The sequence below is a fragment of the Betta splendens genome, chromosome 2, assembly GCF_900634795.4.
Source record: "Betta splendens chromosome 2, fBetSpl5.4, whole genome shotgun sequence".
NCBI lineage: Eukaryota > Metazoa > Chordata > Actinopteri > Anabantiformes > Osphronemidae > Betta > Betta splendens.
This window is the reverse complement of record NC_040882.2, coordinates 23,762,654-23,778,941: the sequence shown is the minus strand read 5'-3', so window position 1 is coordinate 23,778,941 and position 16,288 is coordinate 23,762,654. Positions and strand designations below refer to the sequence as shown.

The 16,288-nt window shown below is 41.3% G+C and overlaps 1 protein-coding gene across 2 annotated transcripts; it reads left to right on the top strand.

Annotated features, from left to right (window-relative positions):
* Positions 1-7,960: 7,960 nt before the first annotated feature.
* On the top strand, positions 7,961-15,173 carry LOC114851362 (mucin-22-like). 2 transcript variants are annotated; one of them, XM_029143148.3, is made up of 6 exons: positions 8,000-8,431; positions 10,815-10,874; positions 10,959-12,196; positions 12,600-12,661; positions 12,776-12,918; positions 12,997-15,173. In XM_029143148.3, exons 2-6 carry the CDS (start codon positions 10,832-10,834, stop codon positions 13,083-13,085), a joined length of 1,575 nt encoding a protein of 524 aa, XP_028998981.1. In that variant the 5' UTR covers positions 8,000-8,431; positions 10,815-10,831; the 3' UTR covers positions 13,086-15,173. The 2 variants fall into 2 exon arrangements, with proteins under 2 accessions (XP_028998982.1, XP_028998981.1); XM_029143149.3 differs by lacking the exons at positions 12,600-12,661; positions 12,776-12,918 and having other exon boundaries at positions 7,961-8,431.
* The last annotated feature ends 1,115 nt before the right edge of the window (positions 15,174-16,288 follow it).

Sequence of the window (16,288 nt, the reverse complement as noted above, 5' to 3'; positions counted from 1 at the left end):
CAATCGAGCCCGGCTCAAGCTGCCATTGCCACCTCGCCGGTTTAAGCTCTCGTTGCCGACTTGCCAGAACGACAGCCAGTCACTGCACCGTAGCTGGTCCTCATTCCAGGGCCTCAGCCTGACCCAGTTTCCCAAGACCCTGCGCCTGCCATTCCTCTCAGCCCGAAGGAGGCCGTTCCTGTTCCTGTTGGCCCAGAGGAGGCCGTTCCTGTTCCTGTTGGTGTCATAGCTGGGGTTTTCTGTCTGTCATAGTCATTTCTGGTTTCTGTTTCACAATGTTTTCATCTTGCTTTACTCCTCGTCACATGATCAGTTCAGCTGCTGTCAATCTGTTAATCACAAGATTGGTATTTAATCACCAGTAATCACTGTGTTTCTCTGCTAGATCGTCGAGTCCCACCACCACGTCCAGAGCTCTTGCATTACTTACCTATTTTTAGTCTTTGTTGATAACTCGTAGCCATAGTTTTCGGTTTTGCCAGTCCAGCCTGTTATCGACCAACTGCTTGTGATTTTGACCACATTTTGCCTGATGCCTTTGTACTGCTGCCAGTCTGCTCCTGTGCTTTGACCCTTGCCTGTATCCTGACGAAGTTTGTAATAAACTCCTTTAACTTACCTGTAAGCCTCCCAAGCTGTGTATGTGGGTCCGCTACTTTAGACCGCAACGGTATGACAGTACGATCTGGCCAAACTTGGATCCAGCCAGCCCCGGAGGTTTGTTCATCGCAAGTTGTTAGTTGGAGGAGGAGAATCTGCGACGTAATGAAGTTCGACTGCGCCAACTTACCCGGGGACCTCCGCACTTTCTCCTCGGCACTGGCAAAGGACTACCAGTAAGCAACCAGCCCGAAAGCCCAGCTAAGTCCTCTGTCTAAAGAATGAGGACTGCCCCGTGATATGCACTCACTATGGTCAGCTGTGCTTGGGATGCGCGGAATTAGTACGAGCTCTGCGCGCAGTGCCCGCCTGGTTGTTCTCGTGGTCATAATCATGTGTCTGCCCCTGCTGTGCCTTTGTCCCCTTCTCAAGCCTCTGCTCCAGCTACTCAGCAGTCGCTAGACTACGCTCTGGCTCCACCTGCTGGGTACTCCGCCGCAATCCTTCTGCTCACAGGGGGGGCTTTCATGGGCTCCGCACCCCTCTGTGTTCTGACTCCACCACCGACCTCTGTGCTGGCTCCCGGCGAGGGGCACCAGATCTGGAAGGCGCTGAAGGCTCAGAGTGTTCCCAACATTATCGACTCATTCTCAGATGCTATCCTGACCCCTGAGAGGAGAAGATGGGACCCCAGCCGTCGCCACCCTACCGACATCAGAGGAAGATAGGGCAGTACCTCGAGGGCCCAGAGTTAATATCTTAGCCTGTCCCAGCCGCAGAACCTCAGCCTGTCCTAGTCGTGGCACCTCAGCTTGCTTTAGTCGCCGCACCACAGTCTGCTCCAGTCGCTGCACCACAGTCGGTCCCAGTCATAGACCCTCAGCCTGTTGCTGCTGCTCCGGTCATCAAGCCACGTCTGACCTCAGCTGTCCCGGTTGCCAAGACACACCAAGCTCCAGCTCAGCCACGTCCCATTTAAGCTCAAGCTCCAGCCCAGCCACGTCACGCTCAAGCTCAAGCTCCAGCCCAGCCACGTCTCGCTCAAGCTCAGGCTTCAGCTCAGCCACGTCTCGGTCCAACCCACGCTCCTGTTCCAGCTCAGTCACGCTTTGCTCAAGCCCCAATCAAGCCCTGCTTCTGCCCCATCGAGCTCTGCTGCCGCCCAGCCAAGCCAGGTCTTGTTTCTGTCCCCTGTGTGCCCTGAAGAAACGGCCATTCTGTCCCCTGTTGGCCCCGGAGAGGTGGCCATTCGCTGCCCCGTCGGCCCCAAAAAAGGAGGCTGTTCGCAGCCCCGTCGCCCCGAAGAGGAGGCCGTTTGCAGCCTCGTCGGCCCTGAAGAGGTCGCTCCTCGCCGGTCTTCTGCTCTCCTGTGTACAGGTGTCTTCCCTAGAGTGTCTGGTGATCCTCGGATGAGCATGGCTGGCCCCGTCCATGGCGGTCCAGTCTGGGTTTGTCTCTGGTTCCGGCTTCACGGCAGGGCTCGTTTCTGGTTCTGGCTTGTCGCCTGTCTTTGTCCCTGGTTTGTACCTCGTCTCTGGTTCTGGCTCCGGCTCGTCGCCTGTCTTCGTCCATGGCTCGTTTCTTTTCTTTGGTTCTGGTCTCAGCTCTTCTCTGGCTCTGGTCTAAGGTCCACGTTGGCTCTCATCTTTGGTCCCAGTTCAGCTGTCTCGTCTGCCTGCTTGGTGGCCTCGCCCTTGGCTGCCTCCTTCATTGTTGACCTCCTCGACTTTGGCTTCCTGGATGGGCGTCCGCCTGGAGGATGTCACCAGTCCCTTTGGGCCTGCTGCCTCGCCGGCTGCCTCGACTCTCCTGCATGTGGGACGGCTTTGTGTAACATGCAGAATACTTGGTCTTCGAGTTGCGAAGCAGTTTTCAAGGCTTCAGAGTCAGTTACTGCACATTATGTAGATCAGGCTTGGTGCATGGGAACAAACCTGTGGTAATAAATCCATATTTCAAGTAGGACTCTTTTCTGCTAAATACAATTTTTTTTCCTTGAAGTCATACGGTCTTCTTTTGTCTCCTCATTTATTCTGCACAAAAACCCTGCCACTTCATTTTATTTGTCAGATGGAGCAGCTTATCCCTCCTTATACCCCTTCTGATTTTAGCTTGCGTGCTAAAGAGAGTTTGAGAGAGAGCGACTGTCGTACTTTTAAACAACAATGGCAGGGAAGATGCAGGACACAAGCCACGGTATTGTGGTGCGTATTTGCTACCCAGCGGGCACACAACCGACCTTCAACGTTAGGCCTATTGACAGTTGACTGACAGTTATGTTTGTAACGTTGATGTAACATTTAAACAACATTTAATGCGAACTGTTGTAAAAAGGTTAACAAAATACTGATAAATCAACGTTGACATAGGGTTGAAATAATGTCAGTTGTTTCTGTGGCATTGAGGAAACATTGAAAGAACGTTTGATGCTTGAACGGTTGTAAAAAGGTTGACAAAATACCTAAAGGTTGTAGAAAGGCAAAAAAGCCCTTACATTAAATTGAAAAAATATTAACATTAAAATGACAGATTGTCTTTAACATATATTATTAATCTGACTTTATTTACTGAACATGTAAATACTTATTTAAATGAATATTTTTGAACTTAAGTGTCCTGATTTTTTAAATATGTTTAAACATGCAGAATTTATGAAAATTATCTAAACGTGTGTTTTGATTTTTGTCCTTAGATGCTGTCATCACAACTTATGATACTACATCATCAAATGTATGGAAGACAATGAACACATATACACAGTTGTTGGGTGGTGGTAGAACAAAGATAGATGTTTCTGTTCCACTTTGTCTTCCACCAGACAGGTGACGCTGTTTCATCCAGTGTTTGCTGTGTTTGTTCATTTGTTGTCATGTGATTTTCAGGTTTGGTTCCTGTTTGTAATAGAGGTAACTTGTTTTACATGTGGCATTAGTTTGGTAAGTTAGTTTGATTCATGTTTACTTATTATCAGTTTCAATGTCAATGACAGTGTGAGTTGCAATATTGATGATGCTATATTTAGCTGACTTAAATGTTATCTTTTCATTTTTTTTATTTGCATATTCATTGTGTCTGTATTTATTTAATGTTCAATGCTGGTCTGGAACAGAATTTCATGAGTTCTGTCTGAACATATTTTATAGGTGCACAAAGGTAAGTATGTGAAAGAAAGTGGCAGTATAAGAGAAGATGCTAAAGTTACATAGTGTACAGTATGTTTTGATGTATCTGACGTTTCCATTCCCTCTTATGTGTGTGTGCAGCCGTTTAGGTATGATTATTTTACCTTTGTTTTCGGTTGTTCATTAATTTATGTGCTTACATACTGTTTTTTTCTTATGATAAATGCTTAGTGTGTTACGTATATGTTGTAGTTTGACGGTGGACATTGGTGGATTTTGGTTGATGACAAAAGAAAATAAGGAGCAACAAGCACGGCTCATCAACCAGGCGGCATATGGACACCAGAGCGATCACATTGCCATGCTACCTGACCACTCAGTATCAACACTATAGGCTCTAATTTGGTGATTACTCAATTACTAATTCCATCTGATTCCTTTTTTACATCCACCTGCAGCCGTTTACGGATTAAACCCCTGACGACATCTCCGCCTCCTCCCCCTCTCCTTTGGCTCCGACACCTGCCCCAGACTCCTGGCAGCTCCTCTCCTCTTTGGACTCCTTAGCTCCTGATGTGAGCTTCCATAGGCCCGTTTCACCTCTTAACTCCAGCAATAAATATTGCCTGTTCTGCAACTAGTCTCTGGGTCTGAGTCTGCTCACTCACAGTTTGGTACACAGCCATGTTAAGGTTGATGAACGCCCATAAATCAATGTACATGTAACGTTGATGAATGCCCATAAATCAACGTGCATATAACATTGATGAACACCCATAAATCAGCGTAAATGTAACGTTGACGATTGACCATACTCTAATGCAACATTGAAATAATGCTGCCCCATCAACGTTGATTCACCTTTCAAAATCTAAATATAATCCAATGGCTATTCAACCATAATTATAATGTTGCCTCAACGTAGTCTCAAGGATGAAATGCCTGCTGGGTAGGTTTTTACATGGTTTGAATTGCTTGTGGCATTTTGTGATTATAATTTGTCTGCTGAAGCAAACCATGTTGTCTTTAGTATATGGTGTTTCAGAATTGCGGCCATTATTACAACGCCCACAGTGCCGCTTTCTGTAAATGAACGAAATGAACAAATGACTCAAAATGATTTGTTTACTTTACTGTTCAAGAGTTAAAGATCTGAGTCAGTTAAAAGAATCAAACTTCCTATCTCTACAACCTAATTTGCAACTACATTACTTTACTTTCTTGACTCTTTATCAATATTCTCTTGCTTAACTGGAAGTTTTAAAGGCACAATGTATTATTTCATCATATGTAACTCGTTCACTCCCCTCTGTACTGCTCAAGTTCAGAATCAGCTAAGATTAGAATAGCCTAGATTGCAAAGAACCAATGAATTATATGGGGTCTGACTCCGTCATTCTTCCCTCATGGGGCAAAAATAATCATAGTTGTTTACACAAATAAATAAACAAATTAACTGTAGCTTGCTGTGTCACATTCAACAGTGGTTATTGCACATTTATGCATGTGTGTAAGAGTCATTGAGTCATTGTATTGTGTGACCGTTAGAGTTCTGCTCAGAAACAGCCTGGGGGAAGAAGTTGACTCTGGTGGCTATGGCTCTGTGACGCCTAACAGAGGGTAGGAGTTTGAACAGTGCAGTGTGTGTGGGGGTCAGAGGTGGAGGTGTTCGATGGAAGGAAGCTCAGTCCCGATGATCTTCTCTGCTGACTGGACCATCCGCTGCAGTCTGTGTCTGTCCTGCTTGGTGGTTGAACTAAACCACACAGATCGCGAATGTTGCAGAGGACAGACTAGATGATGGCCGTGTAGAAGATAGTCAGCAGTTCCCTGGGGCAGGTTGAACTTGCTGAGCTGTCTTAGGAAGCACAACCTCTGCTGGGCCTTTTTGCAGACAGTGTCTATGTGGGGGGCCCACTTCAGGTCCTGTGAGATCGTGGACCCTAGGAACCTGAATGACGGGGGGCAGGCGGTTCCTTCTAAAGTCCACCATCATCTCCACAGTCTTGAGTGTGTTGAGCTCCAGCTGGTTCTGACTGCACCACTGGACCAATCATCAAGCCAGAAAGGATTCCACTGTACCAGAGCAGGCATCACAGCCAGACAACTCAAACATAAAAACTCTTCTCTCAAAGACTTTTCTCTTTACAGTAAATGGAAAAGTGACAGATGGGAGTATTGTAGTACAGCAGATTTAAAAGTAAACCTGACAGGAAAAACAAAGATACACCTTTGTATTAAAGTAAAAGCCAGGGACAGTTAGACTTTACAATCAGAGCTGCTTGTTTGTTTGTTTCCATTTCTTGAAAGCGGTCTTCTTTTTTGACGATACTTTGCACTTCTTCGTTCCACCACCAAATTTGCTTCTCAACAAAGCGCTTTGCCGGTTTGGTCTCTCCTACCACTGTCCGCCGTTTTTCGGATATGTTCGCTTACATTGGCCCAAATCGAAATTACTGACTTGTCAGGATCAATGACAAGCTGTTCAATTTTCTCCTTGAAGTGATCTTTGTTCTCAGTTAGTTTCCACCATTTTATGCGGGCGGGTCCCATTGTTGGTGGTCGCCGGTGTTGCCCGATGTCCAAAAGCATGTCCATGACTAGCAGCCGGTGTTGGGGGGGGACGTTGTCAGATGGAATGACCTTCGTGTTGGTGACCAGGTTCATGTTCCTTCTGTTGGTGAGCCAGTAGTCGATCTGAGTGGACCTGCCTCCACTGGCGTAGGTGATCAGATGGGAGGGTCGTTTCTTGAAGTAGGTGTTTGCGACGGCCAGATTGTGTGCTTCGGCAAAATCTAGGAGTTTGCATCCTTCTTCTTTTCGCGTGCCATATCCCTGTCCGCCGTGGTGATCCTTGTAGCCATCCCATCTGGCTTCCACATGACCATTCAGGTCACCTCCAATGACCAGTCGTTCTTCGGGCCGAAATGTTTGAATGTGGTCTTCTAGCTGTAGCCAAAACTCTTCTTTGGCCTCGTCTGAGCGTCCTACTTGTGGGGCGTAGCAGGAAACCACCTGTAGTCCCACGTCTCCTGAGTCGATTTCGATTGACATGATTCGATCTGAGATCCGATTAACGCTCACTACGCTATCTTTTAGGCTTGCTGATAACACGATGCCCATTCCATTTTGGGTCTTCACTTCACCGTTGTAATAAAGCTTGTACCCTTCTCCAATATGCTTTGCCTTTGCTCCGTTCCACGCAGGCGATGTCGATGCGTCGATTTCTTAGGGCGGCTGCCAATTCTCGACTCCTTCCTGTCATGGTCCCGATGTTAATGGTACCCAACCGTAGATGGACTCGCTTCTTTAGCCCATTCCGCCTGTGAATGAGGAGCCCTCGCTGACTTCTCACGTCGTTCAGGCGAGGACCCTAGCACCTAGTCCCCCTGGAGGGGACATCCTAGCATTATCCAAATTTCGATTTCCGATTGCCATAGATACGACAATTTAGTTGGTAAGCTTCGATCGATGTGTCGTACCATCTGACGTTGAAGACCATCACCTTTGGTTGGTTATCCAGGGGCACCGCAGGGAGGTGGTGATGGGTTTTCACCCCCTTCGCCCCCTACAACTGATTTCATTGTGCAATACACAGTGAAATTGATTTGATGATTGTGTGTATATTTGTTGCTTTTTTGTTTGTATATATTCTGACTGTATAACAGTACAGTATAAATATACATAGTTGACTGGTTATTTATGAACACTGAAAACATATGAACTTTTAAATTATGAAGTTAATACTTTATTGCGACTTCTTATGCTAAGTACCAACTCCAACATTGCAACAGGTGACTCAGTCAGTAGAGCTTTCTTCTTAGAAGCAGAAGGATGTCAATTCAAGCCCAGACTACACTTTAGAAAAAAGTTTTCCCAAACCATTGATAAAAATGATTAAATAGTTAACGTTAATATGAAATTCCTCATTACCTGTACATCAGGTTAAGTATTTAAACAAAACACAAGCTTTATATGTAAAATTAATTAAGGTAATCTACAGTATTTGCATAACCCTACTGACCAACCTGTTCATAGATTTCAAGTAAAGGTTATTTAAATTTTTTTTACACAGTTTATCTTTGAGCATATTTGCATTATGTTTAATTGAAAAAACATAACCATTTAAAATCCTATTTTTCATATTTTTTATGCATATAATGCTTAAAAATTCTAAATATGTTTTATTAGGGGCAAGAATATTTTTTTAGTGCAGAGACTCAGTGGTAGAGAACAGGTTGTGCTGGGAGAGTCAGAAACGTCACTGCAACTGACCCATACATACAGTATGAATGAGGTGATGTCAGCGTTTAAACAAACTGTGAAGTTAGTGACAAAGGGAAAATAAAGAATGGTTTTGCTGTATGCTGGTGTACAATTCCCATCAGTTCCTGTGTTGACTCACAACGTTGGGTAGCTAAAAGAACTCAGCTGTGTATGTGTCTTGGTGTAATACATAAACAACTGTGTTTTTTATTGAAGACTAAAACTAACAAGGAGTCGGTACCTGTTGTGATAGTTTTTTTTATAACTTGGTTTCATTCCTCTATGATTTACTCACTAAAGTCAGGTCACATGGTGTTACCTCAGAGAAAGTTATAAAAGAGCAGAACTTACAGGTGGCCACACATTACTGTAGATGTGCACTGAAGTGAGGTGTGCAGGGAAACTTTAAAATAACATAGATCTTGAAAGAACAAACCATTTGGGTAAGACATATGTTCATCTAAATTCTTTTTGCTCTTCTATGTGAATAAGACGTCAATATGTCTCAAGACAATTATTAAATATGTTTTACATGACATGTTGCTTTATTGTACATATAAATATATGTCATTTAAACATGCCAGTTAAGGTACTCATTGGCTGTTATGTACATTTTTTTGTAAAATCCTAATTTATTTACTACAAGATACCACCTTATTTTATTTAAACTTCTTCGATCCTGTAGCCTACATTGACATTGTGATATAATATAGAAAACTATGCTGGTAGGTTTTGTCAGACACATGCCTCTGCTGAGGCATGTGTGTTATAATTTTAATTACTTTTTAATAGAAAACATTTTACATGTAAAACTAGTTTACTCACAATGCAACCTATTTTTATCCCTGATTACATTCAATTAAAAAAAACAGGATAGGAGGGGCAGTGTGTGTACAATGGCATGGTGTATTTAAAATTCTAGTAGTAATAGTAGAGAAAATAGCAGTGGTACTATTACTCCAGTGTGGAATGTAAATGATGAATTGAATGAATTCAAGATTCTTATGCAAATAAGTTTGGATTGTTAACATAACTAATATTTGTTTAAAATGCTATAAACATAAAATAATTACATTTATTACAGTAAGTAATAGAGCTTAATAACACATATACATGTAATATATTTCGAACTCAGTTTGTGCTCAGTAGGAACAATGAAGTTGCGTCTTGGCCTGCAGGATTACTGCCAGTGGCAGGTTCTGAGTCAGTTTTGTGGTTGAGAGGCGAATTACCTCAAAGAGATGGTAGTTTGTCATTTTGGTTCTTAATCTGCTTTGGTTAAGCGTCATCAGAGAAAATGAAAGGGAAGGCGCCAAGAGCTTGATATCGTTCTCAATCGTAGAACAATTCCAATAGTTTCATCATGAGGTGTAATCAGACACATATTTCCCCTTTTTATCAATAAAATCTGCCTTTGGAAATGCAGATCTGATTTCAAACGGTGTAGGGAAATACACAACACTGAAGGTGCACAACTGTGGCTCAAACAGTCGGAGCTTCGCAATTGTCATGTGTGCATTAAGTACTGTAGCAGTACAAGTACAAGTTGGTCTTATATATTTTTGTTGAGTGTTGGTTCAGTAAAATCAGTTAAGAACGTTTGAAATTCTTTGTTGCAGAGTGCTTGTACTCGAATTAAGCTTACCGTTTCCCAACAGTGTTCATCACTGTTTAGAGTGCCTCTTGGTGGATGATACAATGTATTTTAACCTGCACCTTGGCGCACACCAAAGAGGCCAATTCTTTGTGCTTGTCATAACTGTTGCTTCATCCGTTGCATAGCCTGTAATAGCCTGTTCCCTTAACATGCTACATTAACCTCTGATCAAAACGTTTAACGTTCACGCAACTGCATCACCTCCGCAAATCACGAGAGTAACGTCACACTTCATACACATGAATATGAGCCATCATGTCTGTCTGATCATTTAATATAGTTAACGTCATCAGTCAGTGGACTAGCTTGTTGCTGTGTATTGCTTGAGGAGCTTTCAGGATCTGCTGTGCCACATCAAAGGACTGCGACAACTTCCTTGTGCATTGTTCACCCATTCACTCTCGCTCGCTCGAAACACCAGGGGCAACATGGGGTTTAGTGTGTTGCCCAAGGACACTTCGACATATCAATGGTTAGAGGATGACCTTCCTACCAAATGCGCTATTGCCACTCCAATACTTGTAAATGTAGCCACGATTTGTGCATAATTTTAATGTCCCAAATTATAAGTGTGACGTGGTATAGCCCCACTAAGTTTACAGGTACAAATTTGGTTACGCATGCACAGATTTGTTTACGCATGCATGCACGCATCTGGTTATGCAAGCACAGATTGGTTTACACATGCACAAATCTAATCTGACCCTACAGTAATTTGACTCCATACCATCTTCTGTTCAGAAAACAGGAAATGTAATTTTAAAGAAAACTATAATCTGCAAAGGGGTTTACATTTCCAAGTTAGAAACAAATCTACAGTATATGCATTTGTTTAATAATTACCCCAGTTAGATAAATAAATAAACATTTTTTGAACAGTCAGTATGAGTTAAGTAAGCTTATTTACATGTACAATAGCAACAAATGCATCATTCAAACAGCAACATAAACAGTGCATGTTACAGTAATTGTGCTACATGTTAATGGCTATGCACATGGCACTTTAAAAGTAATGTAAATGTAAATGTAATGTACTATAAAATCAAATGTGTACAGAGTATAAATCAAGGGGCAAAATCCCTGAACTATGTAATATAAAACATAACAGATAACAGAAATTAGTTGTTTACAAACTTGGATTTAATTGTTATACTGTCAAAATATTGTAGGTTCAAGAACAGACACAATGTCTTTTGCACATGCGCTATCAAGTTTGCTGATACTAACAGGTAAGTATGCTGTTGATGTTGATGATGATTTATAAGGGTGTTCCCTAAAAAATTTTTAACATGTCAGTCTTCTTTTAATAATAGTGGCCATAGAGCTTGTGACTGTAACATCTGGTAATTCAACCATGACTGAGACAACAATGGAAGGTCCAACAACAACTGAGGGGTCAACATCAACTGACTATTTAACAACAACAACTGAGGGGTCGACGTCAACTGACTATTTAATAACTGAGTGGTCAACATCAACTGACTATGTAACAACAACAACTGAAGGGTCAACAACAGCTACTGCAGGAACCATAGTGACTGCTACAGAAACAACAACTGCTGGAACAACAACAGCAACTGCTACAGGAGCAACAACTGCTGACACAACAACTACTACTGGAACCACAACAACAACTGCGACTGGAGCAACAACTGCTGGAACAACAACAGCAACTGCTACAGGAGCAAAAACTGCTGGAACAGCAACTACTACTGGAACCACAACAACAACTGCTACAGGAACAGCAACTGCTGGAACAACAACTGCAGCTGGAACCACAACAACAACTCCTGCAGGAACCATAGCGACTGCTACAGGAGCAACAACTGCTGGAACAACCACAGCAACTGCTACAGGAGCAACAACTGCTGGAACAACCACAGCAACTGCTACAGGAGCAACAACTGCTGGAACAACCACAGCAACTGCTCCAGGAGCAACAACTGCTGGAACAACCACAGCAACTGCTACAGGAGCAACAACTGCTGGAACAACCACAGCAACTGCTACAGGAGCAACAACTGCAACTGGAACCACAACAACAACTCCTGCAGGAACCATAGCGACTGCTACAGGAACAACAACTGCTGGAACAACAACAGCAACTTCTACAGGAGCAACAACTGCTGGAACAACAAGTACTACTGGAACCACAACAACAAGTGCTACAGGAACCATAGCAACTGCTGCAGGAACAACAACTGCTGGAACAACAACAGCAACTGCTGGAACAACAACAGCAACTGCTACAGGAGCAACAACTGCAGGGACAGCAACTACTACTGGAACCACAACAACTGCTACAGGAACAGCAACTGCTACAGGAACAACAACAACTTCAGCAGGAACCACAACAACTCTGACAGAAACAACTGCTGGAAGAACAATTGCTTCTGGAACCACAACAACTGCTGCAGGAACCACATCCACTACTGCTGAGCCACTCACTTCCAATGATTTCACATTTAAAACCAATGAGAACTTCACCCCAGATTTGAAGAATTCATCATCTCCAGGATTTAAAGCTCGATCCAAAAAAGTGAACAGCACAGTAAGTACCCGTTAAAAAGATTAAGAGGCATTACAAATAGCCGGACAATAAACAATGTTTATTTTATTTTGATTGCATATTATTTTACAAATTATCACAGCGTCAGTGACAAACAATGGACAAAAGACGAGCTACTGTATACAAAGTATTTATTATTTAAATTGACTATAAATATAGATTATTCCAAACACATTTAATAGACTATTTCAGTGTGTGATTTTAACAACTCTAGTGACTAATAAAACTGTTCTAATTGAAAAATATGAAACTCACACTATACAAAAAAAATTCAACAGAATAAAAAGTAGAAACACTGTCACAACAATGTGCAAATTATAATAAAATAATTACAAAAAAAGTGAATTATATAAATATATTTAAACTTTTTGGGCATTTTTTGCAGTTTGACCCTTTGCTCAGAAGTAACTTTCCCTCATTTCGTGATTTGGAAGTAACTGAATTCAGGTAATTGTTTTTTGCGATGTTGGTACATGTAGCATCTTTCAAGATTCAAGATTCAAAAACGTGTGTTGCTCAATAATAATAAATAATGCATGTTTTTTGTAAATATTTTTACAGAAATGGATCCATAGACAATTATGTGAAGGCATTTTTCCTAACTTCAAACCCTCCCAGTAATGCTGCGTTTAAAGCTTTTCTGATTACTGCAGCTAAAAACATCACAGAGTTTAACATCACTGCAATTTTCTTCAATGGCACTCGTAAGCTATTTTTAATACGACTATATCAAATACTTAGAAATATTTCTTAAAACAATGTCCTATTTTGCTTTGTTACAGAAGTGTCAAGTGGAGTAAGCTACGAGACCAGTCTCATCACTGCATCCTTCATGATGCTGCTATCATGGCTGCTATCAAACCAGCAATAGTGCCAGTTCTACTCTCCATATAAAATCCAAGAATTACTGGCCTATTCAAATTTGGGATGATGACACACAAGGTTGAATAGCAACTGCACATTTAGCTGACACAGATGTTCATTACAAAGGTTGCTTGTTTCTCTGTGATGTCCCATGAATCCCATCCACTTAGAAAACAAAGGTAATCACAAATCAAACAAAATCTAAAATTATATTATTGTGTAATTAGGTGTAGGTATGAAAACTGTATGTACTGATTGTTTTGCATCATTACCTACTGTAATAAAAAACTAAAACTCTAACTCTAAACTATATATTCTATAATATATTGAATATAAGAAGGAAAATCTTAGACTCACGTATGTATTCCAGCTTGATTTAAATGGTTGTGTATATCACTGTTTAATAAAAATGCTTTTATTAAAGGCAATGAAGAAACAGTATGTATGACAGCACAATCAATATCTGTCTCATCCAAGGGACATTTTTTTCTAAAAAAAGAAATATCTATAATAACTAATTATACAGTATTAGACAGTATAAAAAATACATAGACAAAAAAATGTGACAGTTGGTCCCTCCAGGAGGTGGAGGGAGGTGGTCTGGTTTCTGTTTAGTTTTGTGTTGCTTGTGTTGTGATGTCACTCCCTGTTTGGTCTTTATCTTGTACTTAGTATCATTAGGTTCACTTGTGTTTCCTTAGTATTTAGGTGTCACTTTTGTTTGGTCTTCGTTGGTTTGTTTGACTAAGATGTCATGCTGACGTGGTTCGTTTTTTTCAGGTTTTTTGGGTTATTCGCTGTGTGTTATTTGCTGTGTGTCATGTTATTAGGTTTGGAATTTTATGTATAGGGTGACACAGAAAATGGGAACGTTGAATTCGATTGACAAAATTTCCCGTTTCTCTGTGTCAGGCTGTATGTACCTTTTTTATTGCACTTAAAAAGTAGTTTGTCCTGCATAGCAGATAATTTTATTTCTTCCTTTGATGTTTGATCTAGTGTCCTGCAAATCAGTGAGCTTCTGTTAGTATTTGGTCCTTTAGATATTTGTTAGTTATTCATTACTAGTTTCACAGGAGTCACAGGACCTGACAACTAGAAAGGCATTGATGTTCCAACAAAATAAATGTAAAACACATTGCATGGAAAGGCAGTCTAATAAAATATTTCAAAAGTACATTGTTCTGCTAGAAAAACATACTGTATTATTCCTCCTTAATTGAAAAAAACAAAAACAACCCCAGGTTTCTTTTCAGCACTGTAGCCAGGCTGACTAAGAGTCATAGCTGTGCTGAGCCTACTATCCCCTTACTGTAAAACTCAGCAGCGATGACAGTATGAACTACTTTACTAATAAAATTATCACTATTAAAAAAGACATTCATCAGCTTTTTCCTCCAAATGACAGGAATAACTGTCTAGATCCAACAACTTTAAATTTATCAAGACCTCTGCTTTTCCCCCATAAGTTAGTGGCTCCCCTCAGCATTGTGCATCGTTTTAAAATTTAACAATTCTCCTACTCACCTACAAAGCACCTTATAATAAAGCTCCTTTTCATCTTAAAGACCTCATAGTTCCTTATGCTCCCAGCAGAACACTTCGTTCTCAGAGCGCTGGGCTACTTGTGGTTCCTAGAGTCTTTAAATCTAAAACAGTAGGCAGAACTTTTAGCTACCAAGCTCCTCTCCTGTGGAAGCAGCTCCCTGTTCAGGTTTGAGAAGCTGACACACTCTCCACCTTTAAGATCAGGCTTAAAACCTTCCTTTTTGATAAAGCTTATAGTTAGAGATGGTTCAGGTCACTGACAATGCTTGTTAGTCACAGGAACCATCTCTTAGTTAAGCTACAATAGACGTAGACAGCTGGGGGACTTAATTAGTGGGAGAGCTGAACAGCTCTCACACTATTGATATCTTCGGTCTTTATTAGTGGGAGAGCTGAACAGCTCTCACACTATTGATATCTTCGCTCTTTATTTTTCTTCTTATTTCGCCCCGTTTTTCGGTCGCTTTCATCGTCTCAACGCTTCGTCGTAGAATCGCCGTTCAACTTTCTAAACGTGTGTCGTCTTTAGGGGATGGGGGCTATTACTTTTCACGTTTTCAGCTTTTCAACTTTTAACGTTATTCAACGTTTTTCGTCGTTTTTTTATAATGGTCGTCTATGGGAATGATCGTTCAACTTTTTGTCAACTTGCCTCTTTTCGTCAGCTTCTGTCATCGTCATACTTTGGCGTAGAAACGTCATTTCAACGTCAAAAGCGTCTATCATCTTTCAGCGTTCTCCGTGTAAATCAGCGTCCTCGTATCTTTTATAGTTTTCAACTTGTGAGCGTTTAAATATGGTGTGGTTTTTGTTAAATTTTCAGCTTTTCCATTAGTGTGTATTGGGTCAGTTAGAGTGCGTGATGTCACAGCTACAGTGAGAAGGTGCGCTTTTTTAAGACAGAACTTCTGTCTCTAACTCGTCACTACAGCCACAATTTTTACTCTATCAACGTAATTACTTCACTAAATCGTAGTCATACTTGTCTTCTTTCTAATGTTGTGTCTGGATATACCCTCAGACCTATACTTTAGTCGCTATCAACCTCAAAGCGCAGAGAGATCCCGAAATTCTCCCATTGACTCTAATGATAATTTTCGGCAGACGTCTGGGGAGAAAAACAGAGGAGACATATTTTGAAATTGCCACTGTGGCTACAAGCTTTTATCCTCAAACATAAAATTCACACCATTTGCTCATTGAAGCCTTGGGACTCGTAGAATGAAATAATTTTTGTGATAACTATCATGGTTTAGCTGGAACAAGCCTGTTTATACAGGGTGAAACTCTGCTTTTACAGAGCAGAGTGAGCCTGATTTTCCCACCTTTCGTCTCCATGGCGACGGCGCAGCTGCAGATTTCACTGACAGGTCAAACTGCTGATGCTCAGTGTAGACAGCAGTTCCATGCTTATTACTGATTACTCAACTACACTATTGGATTGTGTAGTAATTAAGCACACACTTCCTCTAAATCCTTTCAAAATAAAAGCACCAAGCCAAATAATTAGCTTTAATAGCAATATTTCAACTTTTAGATGGGTAATTATGACTATTTAAAGATAGATTAACAGTTTAGTAATTACCCACACGTGCTTCCTCTACATCCTTTCAAAATAAAAGCACCAATGCCAATTATTAGCTTTAACTGCACTGTTTTTGC